At 44.6% G+C, this 19,870-nt stretch overlaps 1 protein-coding gene across 1 annotated transcript in view; it reads left to right on the forward strand.

Annotated features, from left to right (window-relative positions):
- Positions 1 to 3,607: 3,607 nt before the first annotated feature.
- The window catches only part of LOC123595659 (ankyrin repeat domain-containing protein 26-like), a gene marked incomplete at its 3' end in the record, with an annotated part of 196,793 nt that continues 180,530 nt past the window's right edge, over positions 3,608 to 19,870 (forward strand). The window contains exons 1-3 of the mRNA XM_045473343.1: positions 3,608 to 3,822; positions 9,887 to 9,957; positions 16,784 to 16,820. Coding sequence (XP_045329299.1) covers positions 3,608 to 3,822; positions 9,887 to 9,957; positions 16,784 to 16,820 — 323 coding nt within the window. The remainder of the gene's footprint in view (positions 3,823 to 9,886; positions 9,958 to 16,783; positions 16,821 to 19,870) is intronic.

Here is a 19,870-nt window from a genome sequence, read left to right on the forward strand (position 1 = left end):
CGTTTGACAGATGTGGACACTGAGACTCAGAAAGCGGACTTGCTTGGGGTGGTCCAGCCACCAGCAGATGTGGGCCAAGCAGCCCTGACCACAGCAGGGACCCTGGGCAGACTCCAGAGGGGCTGCTGAGCCAGATGGCAGCACTGCCGCCCCATCAGCTCCTCGCTGTCCTTGGGAGTTTGCTTGTGCCAGCTCGCTGGGATGGCCTGACACCTCACCTCCACCTGGCCCTCCTTCCCTTTGTTCACATGGGTCACTCCCATGCCTGACCAGCCCTCCCTTCCACAACTCTCCACCCTGACCAGGCACTCACATCTCACAGCCTCTGCTCCAGCCATTCCCTCTACCTAGAGTGCCCTTCCCTTTAGTGTTGAGCAAGCCAACTCTTCCAGCAACTTCTCTCTCCTCCCTGGGCTGGCAGAAACTCTTCCAAACTTTCCCAAGACCCTGTGCCTATCTCCTCAGCACCCGGAGGGCTGGATCTTCAGTACCTGCCCTGCCCGGGGAGGTGACCCGCCAGTATCCACAGCTCCCCATGAAGGCAGGACAGGACTGGTGTCCCAGGAGTGGCAAGGAGTGCTATGGGGATGGGGCAGTGCCAGTTCTGGGGGGCCATGGAGGGGTCTCTCTGGGGTAGTATTCCTGCCCACAGGACTTCAAGGAGTCTTCCAGAGCCAGGAGAGTCAGCTGACCTCCAGCTACTAGGGCTGGCTGAGACCCACCTCTGCTTCTCATGGCACTCCAGCTCAGGTGCCACCATTCTGACTTACATCCAAGCTCCCCTCCCCAACCCAGCTTCCAGAACTCACTATTTGCAGATATTGATAGAGCCCTCCTCCAACCAAGTTCCCTTCCCCACCCTGCGTAGTGCAGTGAAAAGCAACTGAGCCTCGCCGCGCCACCCCCCCCCCCGCCCCAACCCCAATGAAAGGACTAAGGCTGCTCTCCTCACGCCCCTCTGCCTGGTCCAGAGAAGCAGCCACAGTCCCAGCCTCCGCACCCGCCCTGTTCCAGGAACCCGCTGGAGGCTTGGGGAGTGGGGGGCACAGCTCACAAAGAGCCTTTTCAGCCCCTCGCCTAGGGGACGACCCTGCACAGGGAGGGGATCTAAGGCATGAGGCTTTGCCCTCCAGGGCCTGGGAAAAGTCCTGGGGCCAGCCTGGATGGGGGAGGGAGCGTCAGAGCCCAGTAGTCTCCCTGGAATCCTGCCCCCAAATCTTTGTCTCTATGCCCCCAAACCCTGTTCCTGGGGCTCCCACTCCAGCCCCTAGGGTGACGCTCAGGGAGGGAGGGGGCTGTGGGAGCCCTGACAGCTTGGCGGGGTGGGGGTTGGGCCTGGAGCCCAGAGATGGAGGCAGAGGGCCAGGAGTGCTTAGATGGAGGGGCTGCGGCGCGGGTCGCCCGGTCGCCAGGGTCAAATCACCCATCTCCAGCCTGTTCTCAGCAGCGCAGGCAACAGCAGCGGCAGCGGCGGCGGCGGCGGCGACGGCAGCGATGGCTGCGCGGCCCTTAAGGCCCCGGCGGGCAGATGCTGGCGTCTGCTGCAGCCTCTGACCCCATCTTGGGCTCTGGCGGAGGCTGAGGCATGCACCCAGCATCGCGAGCCTCGCGGCCCGCGCCCGGCCCACATCCCCGCCTCACGCCCCCACCTCCACCCCTTCCGCCTTCCAGGCAGGGCCGCCAGGCTGCACCCTGGGACGCGGCGCCGGGGAGGGTCCCCCCGCCCCCGGGAAGGGTGTGTGGGGCGAGAGGGGTGCCAAGGGGAGGCTGGAGCTAGGCGCGAAGAGGTGCCGGCTCCCGCCAGGCTCCCCGGCTCCGGACCCCACCCCATTCCTCCACCGGAGCCCCCTGCCCTTTGTTCGCAGTTCCCCTGTAGGCCCGGGGCCCTACGGTCTCCCTGGCATCTAATAGTCTCCCTGGCATCCGGCCCTCACCTCTCTGTCTCCACGCCCCAAACCCCCGGGCCCGGGGCTCCCACTCCTGCCCCAAGGGTCACGCTCAGGGAGGGAGTGGGCTGTGGGAGCCCTGACGTCGTGGGAGGGTGGTTGTGCCGGGAGCGCGGAGATGGAGGCAGAGGGCCAGGAGGAGGGCGTGGATGGAGGGGCTGCGGAGCGGGTTCCCTGGGATGCCAGGGTCAACTCACCCATCTCCAGCCTGGTCTCAGCAGCGTAGCCAACAGTGGCGGCGGCGGCGATCGCGGCGATGGCTGCGCGGTCCTCGAGGCCCCGGAGGGCAGATGCTGGCGTCTTCTGCAGCCTCTGACCCCATCTCGGGCTCGGGCGGAGGCTGAGGTATGCGCCCGGCATCGTGGGCATCGCGGCCCCTCGCCCGGCCCATAGCCCCGCGTCCCGGCCCCACCTCCACCCCTTCCCGCCGTCCAGGCAAGGCGGCCAGTCTGCACCCTGTGACGCGGCGCGTTGAAGGGGCCCCCCGGGAGGGGTGTGTAGGGCGAGAGTGTTGCCAAAGGCAGGCCGGAATGCGGTGAGCAGAGGTGCAGGCTCCCGCCTGGCTTGGCAGCTCCGGACCCCGCCCCACCCCCCGCCGGAGCCCCCTCCCCTCTGTTCACAGTGCCCCGCTGGGCCTGGGCGTGGGAGTGGGAGCCCAATAGTCTCCCTGGCATCTGGTCCCCACCTCCCTGTCTCGAAGCCCCCAACCCCCGGCCCGGGGTTCCCGCTCCCGCCCCTAGGGTCATGCTCAGGGAGGGAGGGGGCTGTGGGAGCCCTGAAGGCGTGAGGGGGTGGGGGGTTAGGCCGGCAGCGCGGAGTTCAAGGCAGAGGGCTAGGAGTGCCTGGAAGGAGGGGCTGTGGCGCGGGTCCCCCGGGATGCCAGTGTCAACTCACCTGTTTCCAGCATGGTCTCAGTAGCGGAGGCAACAGCGGCTGCGGCAGCGGTGGCGGCGTTGGTGGCTCCGCGGCCCCCGGGGCCCCAGGCTGGGAGATGCTGACTTCCGCCGCAGTCTCTCGTCCCATCCCGGGATTCGGTGGCGGCTGCAGCGTGCTCCCGGCTTCGCGGGCGTCGCGGGCGTCGCGGGCGTCGCGGCCCGGGCCTGGCCCCTATCCCCGCCTCACGCCCCACCTCCACTCCTTCCCGCGGTCCAGGCACGGCCGCCTGGCTGCACCCTGGGCCGCGGCGCGGGGGAGGGACCCCTCGGGAGGTGCGCGTGGGGAGAGAAGGGTGCCGAGGCGAGACCCGAGCGTGGCGAGCAGAGGTGCTGGCTCCCGCTGGGTTCCGCGGCTTGGGACCCCGCCCCACCCCCCACCGGAGCCTCCTCCCCTCTGTTCGCTGCGCCGCGCTGGGGGCGGGGGCGTCGGAGCTGTGGGTACCGTTGACAGTTAGACTTCTGTGCGCATGCGCAGTGGTTGCCTCCTCTGAAGTGCGCAAGCGCGCTTGTGTTTGGCGGTATTGCTTGCTGCCGGTTACTGAGAAGTGGCAGCTCCCCAAAGGCGGATCCTCACTGCTGGGGTGTTGTGGCCAGGCGGGTTTGGCCTGTCTCCGGGCGCTAGTGTTGGGCTCGGGAGGTAGTGGAAAGGGAGGGCGGGGTGAAGTGTCTGTGGAGCCCGCCGGCTTCGCAATGAAGAGGAATTTGGGGTTCGGGAGGGAGAAGGGCATGTCGCCCTTGGGCTCCGCTTCTGGCTTGCAGAGGCAGGGCAGGGGCGTTGGGCAGAAGAACAATACAATTGACAACTTGCTGCTGGGTTACCATGTCCAAGACAGAGATCTCAGAAAGATCCACAAGGCTGCCTGCATGGGCAACACAGCACAAGTGCAGCAGATTCTGTTCTTGGGGGAAAATGGCGTGGATGATAGAGACAAGATGAACAGGTAATAGGGGCTTGGAGGCTGGCAGGGAGGAGGTGGGACGGACCTGGGAGAAGAGCACACCTGGCCTAGCTCTACCTGTGCATCCGAGCCCTCCCTCGGGGGGCTGGGTTCTCTTCCCTCCTGAGGTCCCGCTGCCCCTCGGTCGTGGGAACCCCACGTGGTCTAGCACCAGGCCGACAGCGTGAGCGGCAAAAACAAAGTCTTCAACTGCCCTGGCACGTACCCGTTAATTCCTGAATAGACCACTTGACTCTCCAGTTTGACGTGATTTACCCAAATTTCAATAGTAATACACACGAAATTAAGTGTGGACAACATGTTGTTTTTAATGGATTCATTTTCATACCATAACGTCATAGAAAAGTGCATAATGGGAGAAATAATTCCTGTAATCAACTTCTGGGCTAGAAATTCTTGGGACAAAATCCAGTATCCAGTTTATGTCTGTGTACACTTAGGTATGTGTGCTATTTCCTGAGCGACCTTGGAAGGACATTTTGAAATGGAAGATGGCTCTGAATAGGAGGACTCCTTTTTCTCAAAATGTGTACCCTTCCTGTATTTGTCAGTGTTAGGTAAAGCAAATGAAAGCATCCTGGTTTCAAGAATTTTGAGCCACACATGCTCTTCTTGTGATGTCATTAAGGAAATTTTTGGACTCACTGTCTTGTACATCTGAAACTGATAGAACACTGTATGTTAACGAACTGGAATTAACCTAAGAACTTATGTTTTTATATAGGAGGTAGATTTGCCCTTCCAGATATCAAAATGTACCTGAAATTTCCACAAATTATTCATTTACACACAGCTGAAAAGACAGATAAAGGAGTGGTGCAGAGTAGAACGTGACCAACGCTCAAATATACTTAAGACTTTAGAATTTCATACTGGTGACATTTCACATTAGTAGGAAAAGGTGAACTCTTCGTAAGTAGTGGAGAAACAGCCGATTTGGAGAAAACTTGTTAGAATTTTATCTCCCTAAAATAAGTTCCAGATGGGCTATAAATTTAAAAATTGTAATATGCAAAATAAGAAAAGTAACAAAAAAATCCCACAAATGCCGATTTACCCATCCTAAGAATGACTTGAAAAGCAAGGCTTTTGGGGGGTGCCTGGGTGGCTCAGTCAGTTAAGCCTCTGACTCTTGATTTCGGCTCATGTCATAATCTCAGGTGTTCGTGGGTTCAAGCCCTTCGACGGGCTCCCTGCTGTCAATGTGGAGCATGCTTGGGATTCTGTGTTGCCTCTCTCTCTCTCTCTCTCTCTCTCTCTCTCTCTCAAAAAAAAAAAAAAAAATTGGGGCCCCTGGGTGGCTCAGTCGGTTAAGCAGTCCGACTTTGGGAGTCATGATCCCGTGCTTTGTGGGTTCGAGCCCCGCTTCAGGCTCTGTGCTGACAGCGCAGATTCTGTGTCTCCCTCTCTCTCTGCCCCTCCCTTGCTTGCACGCTGTGTCTCTGTCTCCAAAAAATAAATAAATATTTAAATAAATAAATATATTAAAAAATATTTTTTTTAAATCAAGAATCCTGGAGATTGATTTAGCAATATAAAAAACTAAAAGCCTCGGGCGCCTGGGTGGCGCAGTCGGTTAAGCGTCCGACTTCAGCCAGGTCACGATCTCGCGGTCCGTGAGTTCGAGCCCTGCGTCGGGCTCTGGGCTGATGGCTCAGAGCCTGGAGCGTGTTTCCGATTCTGTGTCTCCCTCTCTCTCTGCCCCTCCCCCGTTCATGCTCTGTCTCTCTCTGTCCCAAAAATAAATAAACGTTGAAAAAAAATTAAAAAAAAAAAACAACTAAAACCTCTATCAGAAAATAATATTATTAAAATAAAAGATAATGCACTTGCACATATTTACAACATATTTGTATCAGACAACAGAATCTATCTTCGTTTTACAGGGAAGTCTTTGAAATCAAAACGAACAAAAACCTGTAATTTGAAATCGTGCAAAGTATTTCTTTGCATATCTATGAGGGACCAGTGGACACAGGGAAATATAGTGTCCCTGGGAAAAAAGAAATTTAAGTGAAAAAGGGACTAAAATACAGTTTTCCATCTACAACCTTTGTGAAAATAGAGTGAAGGTGCTTATACTGCCGCTTAAAGTTTAAGTTGTTTTCGACTTTCCAATAGACAATTTGGTGTAAGTACCACATTTAAAAAATAGGTATTCCTTTTACCCATCAATTTAATTTCTACTAAAATATCTTTAGGAAATCACTAGAGATAAATGACATACATTTTGCTTTTCTCAGCACTATTTAAAATAGCAATGTATTAAGAAGCACTCGTATAATGGCTTTTATAAGTAAATGTCATTACATCCATAGGATGGATATGTGATCATTGAAAGTGGCATAGATAATAGATATACACAGAGATGCAGAGCTGTGCTTTAGTTGATCATTAAGTGAGAACAAAAATCAGTGTGATCATAGGTACACACAAGCAGACTACGGTTTTATGTTAAGCCCAAAAATTCACAAAATGTGACGACATTTGTTATTTCTGAGCCTTTGTATTTACATGCATTTTTCTTTGCCTTCAAAGAAAATCTGTGCTTTCTACAGGAAAAGGTGTATAAAGGTCCTATTAAAAGTTTATTATCAACAGAAAGGGTTTATTGTCGTTGAAGTAATCCTGGAGAAGAGCAAGAATATTGATCTTATATACATAAAAATAATTTCTCACTTTGTGTTAAAAAATATTTTTGGATGTAAAATAAGAAAAGTGAGTTAATTAAAATGTTTTTTGAGGATTGGCATATTTGGACAACTTTTGGCCTCTTCAGAAGTAAAGGGAGTATTTTTATTTGCACTTGTAGATTTTATTATGCATATATTAAGCATATACATATGCTTTCTGTTATAGGTAGCTTTATTACGTGTAATAGGTAAATGGTTTATATTAATCATGAAAATAAAATATATTAGTTGTGTGCTTATGAAAAAAATAAGACTTAGCAAATATAAGTGATTATTTACTGTTTCAGAAGTATGCTTTCCTTTATATACCTTTCTTTAAAAATACTGAACTCTCCACATGTATTTATCCACACTTTCCATCCATTTATTTATCACCTAGAACCTGCACATATATTATTTAGCGGACATACTGTACCCAAGATCCTTTTGTTCTCAAAGACTTCATTTTGCACAGTATGAGCAAGATGAGGAATTTTATTTATTTATTTTCTAAAGATTTTATTTTTTTAAGTTTATTTATTTATTTTTTGAGAGGGATGGGGTGGTGGTGGGGGTGGGGGCAATGGAAGGACAGAGAGAGAATCCCAAGCAGGTCCCGTGCTGAAAGCAGGAACTTTTCCAATACACTTTTCAGAGTCCCAGCATGGGGCTTGAGCCAGTGAACATGAGATCATGACTTGAGCCCAGATCAAGAGCTGCACGCTTAACAGACTGAGCCACCCAGGTGCTCCAGCTCTTATCTTGTTTACTTTATGTTTTAAGTGTTATTTATTTTTGAGGGTGAAAGCATGAGCAGGGGGAGGGGGAAAGGGAGAGGAGGGACAGAGCATCTAAAGCAGGCTCTGCAGCAGATTTTATTTTTAAGTAATCTCTATATCCATCGTGGGGCTCAAATTTACAACCCTGAGATCAAGGTCCTATGCTCTACTGACTGAGCCGGCAAGGCACCCCTAAGATGAGAAATTTTACATTGAAGTATTAGGACTTAATCTCAATGGGAAGTTTTCCTCCTTCCTTGCAAAGTTTCTGAAGATAGGAAATTGTAAAAGATAACCTTTACCTGCCCTTCTGAAATTTATGAGAGTAGTAAGTACTAATATTGATCACTGGAAATACTTGATTTTCGTACAATCTGTAGACCTCAATATTTAATAAAATGAGCTGTTCCTAGTCATTGGAATCCTGAGTTTCCTGTGGCTTAAACTTTCTTGAGAAGCAAAGTAAGAAGTCCTTAAAAAATGTTTTCCTTTTGTTAATTTAGTCCTCTTTTCCTATAATGCTTTTCAGAACTAAAATTTATTTAAGTGCCAATCATATGACTAGAACTGCAATAGACCTATTATATATACCATCATTTCACATAATGGAAGACACCAAGATTCTATGGTGTCCCACTATTTTATATGCCAATTATTTTTTTAAAGTCCTGCCATTTACAGTTGTAAGACATTTTGAGTTATAAATTGCATTCCAATGTCAGTGTTTGTATTAAAATGATAGTTATTACTAAACTGAGGTTTAAAATAATTTAACTGTTAACCACGTATGTAACAGATGGGGTTTCGTAGTTTGGTCAGGCAGTTTTGGAATGGCAGTCGGTTAGTCCACAACATTAGCCAGAAATCAAGCAAAGGACTAGACTAGTTGGAAGTAGGAATGGGTGCAGGATTCTTTATCTCAGGACTTTTGAGACCTTTATCCTCCAGGATCCTAACCTTATCCATTTCATTCAAGTATAACCCCTCTGCATGGGACACAAATAATGCTACATCTCTGTGTTTTCTAACTAGTAACTTGGGTCTTGAAATGTTCAGTTTTGTAGAAGACCCTCCACTTTCCTTTGAGGGCTATCTCCTGTACTGTGTCCCTTGAATTTTCCAAGAACCTAAGGAGCACCCTAAGACCAAAGAGACAGTCCTCTTTCACAAGTCATTTGGAGGGGAAAAAAAGGACATCCTGATCATTCTACAGTTTCCTTTGATTCTGTTGCTGTGGCATTGCTGTTGAAACTGGTGCTGCAGTAAGGTCGTGATTGACATTTACTCCCAGGATTCCCTTGCTGATCCAGAGTTTTCAGTCTTCATGGTGTTCCACACTTAGATTTCAAAGCTATAAAGTTTCTTTGTTCACTGCACATGCACATACACTCAGCAGCTATCCCAAAGCACCAGCACCCTGTTGGGGCAGCTGGGCCTCCTGGCTTTCGCCATACACCCCTATCCCTCCACACTCAAAGACATTATGTGGAACCCATATCTTAGCCTAGACTTTCCTTATGAGTTACCCTTTGAGGATCTTGTTTGTTTGTTTGTGTTTTTTTTTTTTTTTTTTTTTTTTTTTGCCAGAAGATGTTAGTTGGGACCGTTCTAAGCTGTCAGAGAGTTTCAAATGATGCTGCAGGAAGAGATCGGACTTACCTTTCTCCTTTGTTAGCAGATCTGTACCCCTGCCTTATTTTTGAGTAGGCTCCATGCCCAGCGTGGAGTCCAACATGGGGCTTGAACTCACGAGCCTGAGATCAAGACTCAAGCTGAGATCAAGAGTTGGATGCCCAACAGACTGAGCCACCCAGGTGCCCCTGGGCCACCGCTTTAAATGCTGTGGAGCATCTTTTCTGAAGTCATGGAAGGTCTCATCTTTCCCTTCCCAAAGTAATGAGCATCACCTAAGAGGCCATGGCCTGAGAGGCCATGTTTTGGGTATAATATCTCATTATTCTCTTATCAACCTTGTAAAATAAGGCAGTAATTTCCCTTGTTTTATCGAGGGAGATTTTGAGCCAAAGAGAAGTGGCTTCTCCAAGAACAAATAGCTATAGGTTATAGAGCTGGGACTTCTGGGTTCCAAACACTTTCCATTCTGGCAAGCGAATTCTAATTATTCTCATTACTGTTTGATGTTTATTTACTTTTGATAGAGGGAGACGGAGTACGAGCTGGGGTGGGTGGTGGTTGCAGAGAGAGAGGGAGACACAGAATCCGAAGCAGGCTCCAGGCTCTGCGCTATCAGCACAGAGCCTGATGTGGGGCTCAAAGCCATAAACCGTGAGATCATGACCTGAGCTAAAGTTGGATGCTTAACTACCCAGGTGCCCCTGGCAAGCTAGTTCTAATTTACTAAGCTAGAATGCCCTCAATTCATGACTGGTTCATCTTCCTGTTTTTTTCTTCTTTAAGTACAGACTTAATGAAAAGCTTCTAGAACGTACAAATTTGAAGTACATGGGGTAATTAAAGTTTTGATATTTGCTCTGATATTATTGGAAATACTCTAAGAATTTGATTTATTTGGTCAATGTTTTTCATATCAGCGTTAAGATAGTAATATTATTTATCACCCTTTTTTATACATAGCAATTACGAAATAATTTGCCGACATAAAGAAGAAATCATGCTTAAAAATTCTTTGCAAAACAGCAATCCTGGTAAGACTTTACATAGTGAATTGCTCTTGGTGGTCCTAACATAAGTAAAGTCAAAGTAAGGGTGTTTTGATAATGGAAGAACAATGAAGAAAAGAACACCAATGTGTAAATTGCATGTATATTTTTTTCTTTCTTAATTTCTTTCTTTATAGTCTAATGTTCAGAATTATGTAAGAAGTTAACTGTAGGTAATTGAAAATATGAGGCAGTATTATCTGAAAAGAAATTCGTTATTTTAGACATGACCCCTAAAATACCATGTGACATCTTTGTGTAATAAATATGAAAATGCTTTGTTAACTGTTTATTTAATTTTGAGAGAGAGAGAGAGAGAGAGAGAGAGAGAGAAGGAGAGGGACAGAGGAAGGTAGACAGAGGATCCAAAGCAGGCTCCACCACTGACAGCAGAGAGCCCAATGTGGGGCTCAAACTCGTGAGCTGCGAGATCACGACCGGAGCCAAGGTCAGATGCTTCACCAACTGAGCCATCCAGGTACCCAGAGGAAAAAAGATTGTTAAGTTAGTACGTTTTATGTTTCCTCCATAAACATATTATAACAAATTGCACTTGTTATAAAAATGGATCTTTTATAAAATGTTTACAAATGGAGTATGTTTAGTAAATATTGTTACCTAGTGATTTGTCTCATTAAAAAATGAACCAGCCCCAAAACTGGGAATTCTACAGTACTTTCCTGGTACCATAAACAAATGGCAAATAATAAGAACTGCAAATCTTAGCTAGTGTGCAGCACTGCCAATGAGATTGTTTTTTACAGATAGCTTCCAGGAGTACCGAAGAAAAGCAATGCCTTGTTGAGAGGCATAGGTTATTTCACATATTTTATCAACAAGGCCTCACCATTATCAACTTCACTCCTCATAAATCAAGACAGAATGAGAGGGGCGCTTGGGTGGCTGCGTCGGTTAAGTGTCCAACTCTTGATTTCAGCTCAGGTCATCATCATCTCACAGTTGGTGAGTTGGAGTCCTGTGTCAGACTTCTCTGTCGGGCTCTTTGCTGACAGCTCAGAGCCTGTGTGGCATTTTCCCTTTTCCTTCTCTCTCTGCCCCTCCCCTGTACATGCATGCTCTTTATCTCTCAAAAAAATAAACATTTAAAAACAACAACAACAACAACAACAACAAATCCAGAATGAGATATGTTGACTTCATTAGAACAATGTTTTCTTCTGTTTGTTGAAGAATTGTCATGACACTGTAATTTTGTTAGAATAAGATACTGTGTTGCCATTAGTCAAAATTTTATCTTCATAACTATTCAAATAGGGCAACTTGGGCTCCAGAAATTATAATAACAGCACAAAGATGTTTCACAATCACACACACACACACACACAAATGCTACTGTTGCTCCCTAGTTGTGGCACCTAGTGCACTGTACAATCTGAAAAGTAGGAAGAAAGCTTTAACTTGGCAGACTGTTACCAAAGAACTTCTGTAGGTTAGTTTTGGAAGTTACAGGAAAGGCAAAGATAGAACAGACAGCGTTTTGATCATTAAAGTGCTCATAACAGAATAGAGCTGTCCCTGCGGTTTTTTAAACAGAAAAGTTTCTGTGGTTTTTAAAAATAATTTTCAAAGGAATCATTTTTATTCATGTCCATTTGTTCACTTCACAAGTAACTCTTAAGTGCCTGTTAGCTACCAAGTGTTATCCTATTGTTGTAGAATACAAACATTCAAAAACCAGGCTCTGCACCCCAGGAGTTTGTTGTTACCAGTTTCCTTTGTATTATTTACTCTATTTAGTGCTTACTAGGTGCCAGAGTCTCGTAGAGCTTATAATGATCATTGTTATTTTGTATTGGCATTTGTTCCAGTTACCATAAGTTCCGGGTGAGGAATCCGAGTTTTCAAGGACTGGGTAGAATCTACAGTAAGCATGCAGAGTGAGGAGTTCAGTTTGCCAGGTAGAGAGGCAGAAGGACCAACATTTGTATGTTTGACAATGTTTGTAAACTATCACGATTACGTGTTTGGCGGAGTACACAGCAGTGCAGAGGTGAAGGTGTATGAGTGAACTTAGCAGGATTTATGAGCAGTTGGGTTTTGCTGGTAGAAAACGTGTGCTATGACAATGGTTGGGAATGAGGTGAATACCTAGGTAAGACAAGCTTATGGAAGTTTGTTAGTGCTATAGAAAGGAGTAGATCTTACCCGATAGGCCTTGGAAAATTTCTCTGGTAGAATGCTTTTAGTGGCAAATAATAGATGACTTCTAACAGTGACCAGAACAGCAGGAACCAGAAATGTTTTGATGGCTCAGTGATGTCATCAGGATCCCAGTCGTCTCTTGTTCAGTTTTGGAGTTGGTGGTATTTTTATTTCTCCTTTCCGAGGTGGCTACTTAGCAACAGTTCCAGGTATCATATTCTCACATGGCAACATCCAGTGGGTGGGAAGGACTGCTTTTCTTTAGGTGTTTCTTTTCACTAGGAAGAGGCTTGCAGTAGACATCCTCTAACATTTTAAAGACTAGGTTACATCACATACTCATTCCTAAACTGTTCCCTGGTAAATCAGGTACTGTGATTGGCTTAGAATAATCCTTTCTTTTTTTGAAGCTGGGGTGAGGCCACCTTCTTTGTGTATGGAGACAATAAATATCCAAATAAAGTTGTGATCCTCTAGCAAGAATGAAGAATATGGAATGGCTCTTAGGGAGGGAGCCAGCAGTATTTGATGCAGGGATTTTGGAGAATTTGAAGCAGAAGACTAATAAGATTAGATTTGAGTTAAGACACTCTGGTTATGGCATAAAATACAGATCACCACGCCTTTTTCCTAAAGAGCCAGTGAATATTTTAGGTGATGTGGTTTCTCAGCTCTGCCCTTGTAATGTGAAAGCAGCTATAGCAATATGTAAGTGAAGACATGGGGCTATGCCCCAATAAAACCTTATTTACAGAATCAGATGGCAGGTTGGATTTGGCCTGTGGACGTAGCTTGCTGAACCCTCATATGGAGGATAAGTTATAGGAAACCACATAAAGAGACTGGGAGGCAAAGGAAGCTCTTGTTTTGTTAGCCTAGTATTAGTCCATTGTGAAACTTTCAGCTATGTAGATTGAAAACGTCAGGGGGTTCAATTTATTCCATTAATTTTTTTTTTCAGGGCCTGTGTCTTTCTCATTTGTTTTGCTTATTTTTTTATTCATTTAAGAAATAACAATAATATTTGGTGGCTTTTTTTTTCCCTGCGAAAATCATCAGTTAAGAACTCATGTTTGACTAGGGCACGGGCAGGGAAAAGATAAAGCAGAGACCGAAACAGTATAGTTAATACAAATTAGTGATTCCTGAATATGAAAAGTTAGGGGGTGAGAGAGAACTCTCAGAAGACTCAGAAGTTTCCAGGTTGTGTGCCAGCATTTAAATTGGACATGAAAAATGTGTAGGACTTTATCAGATGAACAGAGGAGAGCAGCAGGAATGAGGACACAGTAATTATGACTTTTTGATTATTTTGGCAATGACTGCCTTTAATAGGTGTACTATATTTTTAATTTTCTAAGAAATTAAGGAAAAGAAACAAACAAAAAACTATAATCAGTAGTATGTTTTTATACTAGGTCTGATAGTTCTGTTTTTTCTAGAACAATCCCTGTTACTTCTTTTGATTCCTATCTGCCAGAAAAATGAACTAAGTCCTAGTTAGTTCGAAAAATTAACTGATTTTTCATATTTGAGAGGAACTTGTATATGGTAGAACATAGCGGCAACCACCAGGATTCTCTCTTTTTTTTTTTTTTCTGAGTAAAATAGGATTGTTGCTTGTTTCACACTTTCTGACATCATGATTTCATCTATTCCTTTTAAACCTTTCTTCAAAAGGATATATAGGAATGTAGGAATTTTCCAGGCAAATACCAAGAAAAAGAGATTCCAGGAAAGGTAGTCTGTGACATAACCTTCTGACTGTAACCACGTGTATGACATCAACCCAAATAATAAAAATTTCATATAATGCAGTTGTGATAGAGGCACCACAACGACACCCAGATTTGATTATTCACTGGAAGATCTCACAGGACTCAGCATATAGTTGTTGCCTATGGTTTGTTATGGGGACAGGCTAGAAAGGCCAATCAGCATAGAGAAAAAGGTGCATGGGGTGAAGTCCAGAGTAGACCAAGCACAGACTTCCAGTAATCCTATCTTTATGGAGTTAGCAGGATGTGCTTAATTCCCCCAGCATCAAATTAGGACAGCACAAGTGAAATGTTGTCTGCCAGTACGAGGCTTATGGATACTCAGTGCCCGAGGTTTTCATCAAATGCTAAGCACATAGGCATCTTCTCCTTAGCATGTCCCAAAATTCCAGGTTTCCAAAAAGAAATCAAGTGTACGGCCTTAAACACACTGATTTTACCAACACTTAGGCACAGTGAGCTTCTTTTACCAAGCTAGGGAATGGTGGAAACCTTCCTTAAATCCAAGATCCCAGGGAACAACCAAGGGCCATTCATTCAAGTAGGATATTCTGAGGGTAGCCATCTTCGGCCTGCTGGATGAAACCTTTTCTGCATAGGAATTACAGCCCTCAATTCATTTTTGGTGGTGATTTAAAATTTTATTTTAATAGCAAGTAATATGATGGTTAACATGGTACTGGTTTCAGTGTCATCATCCATATGAAGTAGGTATTTGTACAAAAAAGACTAGGGCAATATTAGGTCATTATCATCTTTTTTTTATGTGATTAAGCTTTCATTATGATTCTTAGATACGATCAGCATAATGATTTTTGATTTAAAATTAGAATAAAATTTCAATTATATGGAAAACCCAGGTTTGATTCATATAGTGCTGAATCCCTGTTTATAGTTATATTTGGTCATATTCATCAGTTGTTTTCTTGCCTAAGTACACAAATAACTTGTATTTTTGTATTTTGCTTTATGTATTTTCATATACTTCCATATGGGAGACAGTACCCCTATTGTGTTACTTTGATCTCTATCTTAATGTTCAAGGTGACTGTATCATGGTTAATATATGCTAAGAGTAGCTTCAATGGATACCATGTTTGGTTGTTGTACTTTGATTGTATTTTACATTTAATGAGCCTTATTTTTTCAGGAGTTTTAAGTTCACAGCAAAATATAATAGAAAGCACAGAGAGTCTCCATATACCATACTATGCACCCGTACACGCCTAGCCTCCCCTGTTGTTAACATCTTGCACGACAGTGGTCCATTTTTAGTAGTAATTTTTTTTTCAGTTCCTTTGTTTAGTTTTGAGTGACAGAGCATGTAGACGTGTGAGCAGCCAAGGGGCAGAGGGAGAGGGGGGAAAGAATCCTTGCTGTCAGCACAGAGCCTGATGCAGGACTTGATCCCATGAACTGTGAGATCATGACCTGAGCTCAGATCCAGACATGGACGCTGAACCAATTGAGCCACCCAGGCACCCTGACAAGAGTGGCGCATTTTATATGGACACTAACTCATCACTTTCAGGCAAAGTCTCTAATTTGCATTAGTGTTCAGCCTTGGTGTTATACATTCTATGAGTTTTAACAAATGTGTAATGATGTGAATCCACCTTTGTCGTATTGTGTGAAAGAGTTTCACTGCCTTAAAAGACCTCTGTGCTTGGGCGCCTGGGTGGCTCAGTTGGTTAAGTGTCCAACTTCGGCGCAGGTCATGATCTCGTCGTTCACAAGTTCGAGACCCGTGTCAGGCTCTGGAATGACAGATCGGAGCCTGGAGCCTGCTTCCGATTATGTGTCTCCTTCTCTCTCTGACCCTCCCCCCATTCATGTTCTGTCTCTAAAATAAATAAACGTTAAAAATTTTTAAAAAATACTCCTCTGGGCTGTGCCCCTATTTCCCTACATTCACCTCAACCCTTACCTCCATAGTCTTGCTCTTTCCAGAGTGTCATATAGTAACAATCATACAGTGGATATCGTTGAATGTTTAGAAAATTAAATTTCCCCACTAATTGAATGTAGGCATTGAAGATATTCTTTGCCCTTTGTTTTGTTTTGTTGCTCATCAGTAGAGGATCTGATGACATAGGCCTTTCATGAAAAAAAGCATGATTTCTCTAGATGTGTGTCACCTAATGGGGAGGGTTGAGGAATATGACATCATGTACCACTACATAGCACTAACATTGGGATCATCTTCTGTGATGTTCAGTGGGTCTAGATAGACTCTCTAGCAATGGAAGGAGACAGTCTCGAGAAGTTAGAACTTTATCAGATTGGAATGCCAAATTCTTCCTACTTACCTTGCCATTGGAAATAAGGCCAGGGAGAGTCTGTTTGCTATGATTTGGCCATGCTGCAAAGTACAATAGCTATAGAGCACACTTTGTGAGGCGTTGTTTCATCCTAAAACTGAACAGTCTCTACTAAACGGCTGGGGAAGTTCTGCTGTGTTACAGCAAAATAAAAAAAAAGACAACTCTCTTTTAACTTCTCTAGGAGTGGAAGTCCAGAAAAATCATGGTAGTTGCAGTTTGAAATTGTCAGCTTGTGATAATCATTCTCCTAACGACACCATTTTCCTCCAGTGTCATAGAGTCGGTCAGTGATGGCCATTGGAAACATCAGTTCCCCTGTAGGTGTCAAATTCTGATAAAACCCATTCTTGCTTTTGGTCAATATAGAGGAGAAAGTAAGATTTCTTAGTGCTTTAAGCCTACGAATGGTATAATAACCATTCAGTGTAGTGTGGTTTCCAGGTGTGGTCCCAAAGCAATACTTTTTAACAAATCATAAGCCGTACACTTGTAATTTCCTCTATTTTTTGATTGTTGATTTAACATGTATTTTGCTTTCTTCTTTAGGATCAGATAAGAATGCTGAGGAAGATTCTATGACCAGGTAGGATTTTTATGGATTTGTATAAATGACATTTGCTGGGGCACCCGGGTGGCTCAGATGGTTAAGATTGTGACTCTTGATTTCAACTCAGGTTTGTGAGTTCAAGCCCCACGTCGGGTTTTGTGCTGACAGCCTCCTTGGGATATCTTTCCTGATTTCTGTGTGCACTCACTCTCAAAGTATAAAGGAATGAAATGAAATGAAATGGAAAATGAAAGGAAAGGAAGTGAAATGAGTGAACTGAAAATTATGTGTTTCCTAAGGGAACGCAGAGAACAAAAGCAGTTGTGTGTTCTACCCTGGACAAGACACTATATCCTATGCATAACATCTCTTAAGTTATATAGGCATTGCATAGCTTTGCAAAATAGCTCTGTTGTTGTAGCCTAATTTTTATTAGTTTGGCAACTGTGGTTCAGGGAGGTTGATGACTCCACCCTGATTCCATAGTTAATGGGTAGCTGAGGGGCTTGCCCGTCAGCCTGTGTAACTTCCACATCCATTCTCTGGTTCCTCAGCAGCACTGAGATGAAGATATAGGTCCTAGGGCAGATCAACTCAGAATATCAAAGGTAATCATGTCGGAACTCTAATTTAGGGTTTTCTTAAGAAACCAGGTTAATGCAAGCATTTGCCCTTATATATTTGAGCACTAGTGCTAACAAAATAATTAGGCAGTGGTAACTAGTCCCTTGTTTTTACCATCCGAGATTTTAGGGTGGATGTCAGCTATGGCCATGGTGTCATAGCTTTTACATAATAAGCAAGATGTCGTCAGGCAGCTCCTTAGATGTGGTGATATCTACTCTTATTGAGACAAATGAGTTTTCTGTAAGGGAAGGGTATCTAGTTGTAGACCATGTTACGTTAATTAAATTCAGTCTCTATCTCAAGGATATTGCTAGGATATTTCGAGGATTCTCTGTTGCCTAAGTTCCCAGTCTGGTTTCCCTTTGGACTAGTACCCTTGACTAGTTGTAGGAAGCTTTTTCTTTTTTTGGAGATTTTTTTCCCCATGACGTTTCTGTACTGTGTTTTTGCCTTTTTACTTTCTTCTCTGGGTTTCTTGGTATTTCTTTTTTTTTTCCATTAATATTCCCCTTCTGCCAGCTAAGGACTCTCCATTTTTCCAGAGGCCAAATCAAAAGTACTTAGAGTCTCAAGATTTAGGGAACCTCAGAGATTAATTCATCAAAATACCCTCTGGTAATTCAACCTCTGTTTAACCTCCTTGCCGAATGGTTGCTTACATGGACAGTTTGAAACTCAAAAGAGATTGAAGTGACCTAGTGGATATGATAAGTGACAGAAATGAGATTTAAATTCGGGTTCTTTTCCTTCTTTCTTTCTTTCTTTCTTTCGTTCTTTCTTTCTTTCTTTCCTTTTTTTCTTTCTTTCTTTCATTTCTTTCTTTGTTTTTTGTCTTCACCTTGCAGACAAATATTTTAATAATAGAAATCTGGGGAGTGGGTCTAATGAATACAATGAAGGAGGGTAAGACTCGAATTAGCAGAGGATACCAGGTTACAAGAAGAACAACACTGAGTTGGATAGGAACAAGAGTTATAGGAAAGATGTCAGAATATGGGGGTTTATGCCAAGTGAGATCAAGGTGAATGACAGGAATGAAGGACCCAGGATTCGGGGAGTTGTTTAGAAAGGCTTATTCAAATAGAGAGGTCAAGAGGGTCCTGACCAGGTTTCTGCTTTTGTGTGTGTTGGTTTCATTGAAGGTGCGAGCATACCTCAGATTTTCTGATGAGAGAGATGAAAAATCATTTGAGCTGCTAGGAAAAGTCTGTTTACAGCAAATAGAAATATGATATCATCGAAGTACACCCCAACTTACGGAGGATGGCTTAGATCCTCTCAAAGAAATGGGGGTGGGGGTGTAGATTCTGAACTACAGAGATGTATGGCCCAAGGCAAGCTGTCTCCTCACTCCACCTCTTTTCCTAAATCTATGATGCCCTTCCCATGTACTTGTAGGGCTGGGCAGGGCTAGGACTGACTTGTCAAATCAGTAAGGGAGCTTCATCTGGATCGGTGATAACATGCCTATGTTGAGGTGACTGTGTGGATGACTGAGACTCCCAGGTCGCTTGTTCTCCAGGAGCAGGACATGGCTCCTACCCTCGGTCATTTGAGCCCATCCTTGTTGTAGGAGTGTGTGGCTTCATAGGCTAAAGATTGAAAGGTTGGGGGATGCCACAGAACCATGCTGAAGAGTGATGTAGGAGTGGGAGCTCATAGGGAAGAAAATAGTCAGGCAGCATATAGAGAAATAGAGGCACAACTACCAGGACTGTTTTGATCACAGTCTCCCTCCTTGGGTAGCCGAATGCCCCTGAAGGCTTGGAATGTCTTGCTAGTTATTATGGACCTAAATGAGGCAAGACCAGTGTGGGAACAAAGATGGCCTTGGGAACTTTGAATCTTTCGATCTCTAGTTAGTCCTACCACTCATAACATAGAAACCTAAACTTTGATATATTTCCATAAACGGAGTTCTACCTGACACACAAGGTAATATGTGATGCAATAACTCTGGATATTTCACCGTGATCGCCATAAGCGTAGCTCCCATCTGTTAATGTATGATGCTACTACGATACCACTGACTATATTCCCTATGCTGTACCTTTGAACCTTGTGATTTATGCATTCTATAACTGGAACCCTGAACTTCCCTCTCCCCTTCACCCATTTTGTCCATCCCCCCACCTCCCCTCCCTTCTGGCAAGAGTCAAATCTCTGCATTTATGGGTCTGTTTCTGTTTTTGCTCTGTTTGTTCAATTATTCCCCTTTTTAGATTCTACACAGAAGTGAAATCATATAGGATTTGTCTTTTTCTGTCTGACTTATTTCACTTACCCTCGTACCATCTAGGTATATCCATCATGTTGCAGATGTCAAGATCTCATTCTCTTTTATAGATGCGTAATATTTCAGTGTGTGTGTGTGTGTGTGTGTGTGTGTGTGTGTCTGCGTGTGTGTGTGTATGTGCTTGTGTGTGTGTGGTCTCTTCATGTATTGGTGGACACTGGGT

The sequence above is a fragment of the Leopardus geoffroyi genome, assembly GCF_018350155.1.
Source record: "Leopardus geoffroyi isolate Oge1 chromosome C3 unlocalized genomic scaffold, O.geoffroyi_Oge1_pat1.0 chrC3_random_Un_scaffold_41, whole genome shotgun sequence".
NCBI lineage: Eukaryota > Metazoa > Chordata > Mammalia > Carnivora > Felidae > Leopardus > Leopardus geoffroyi.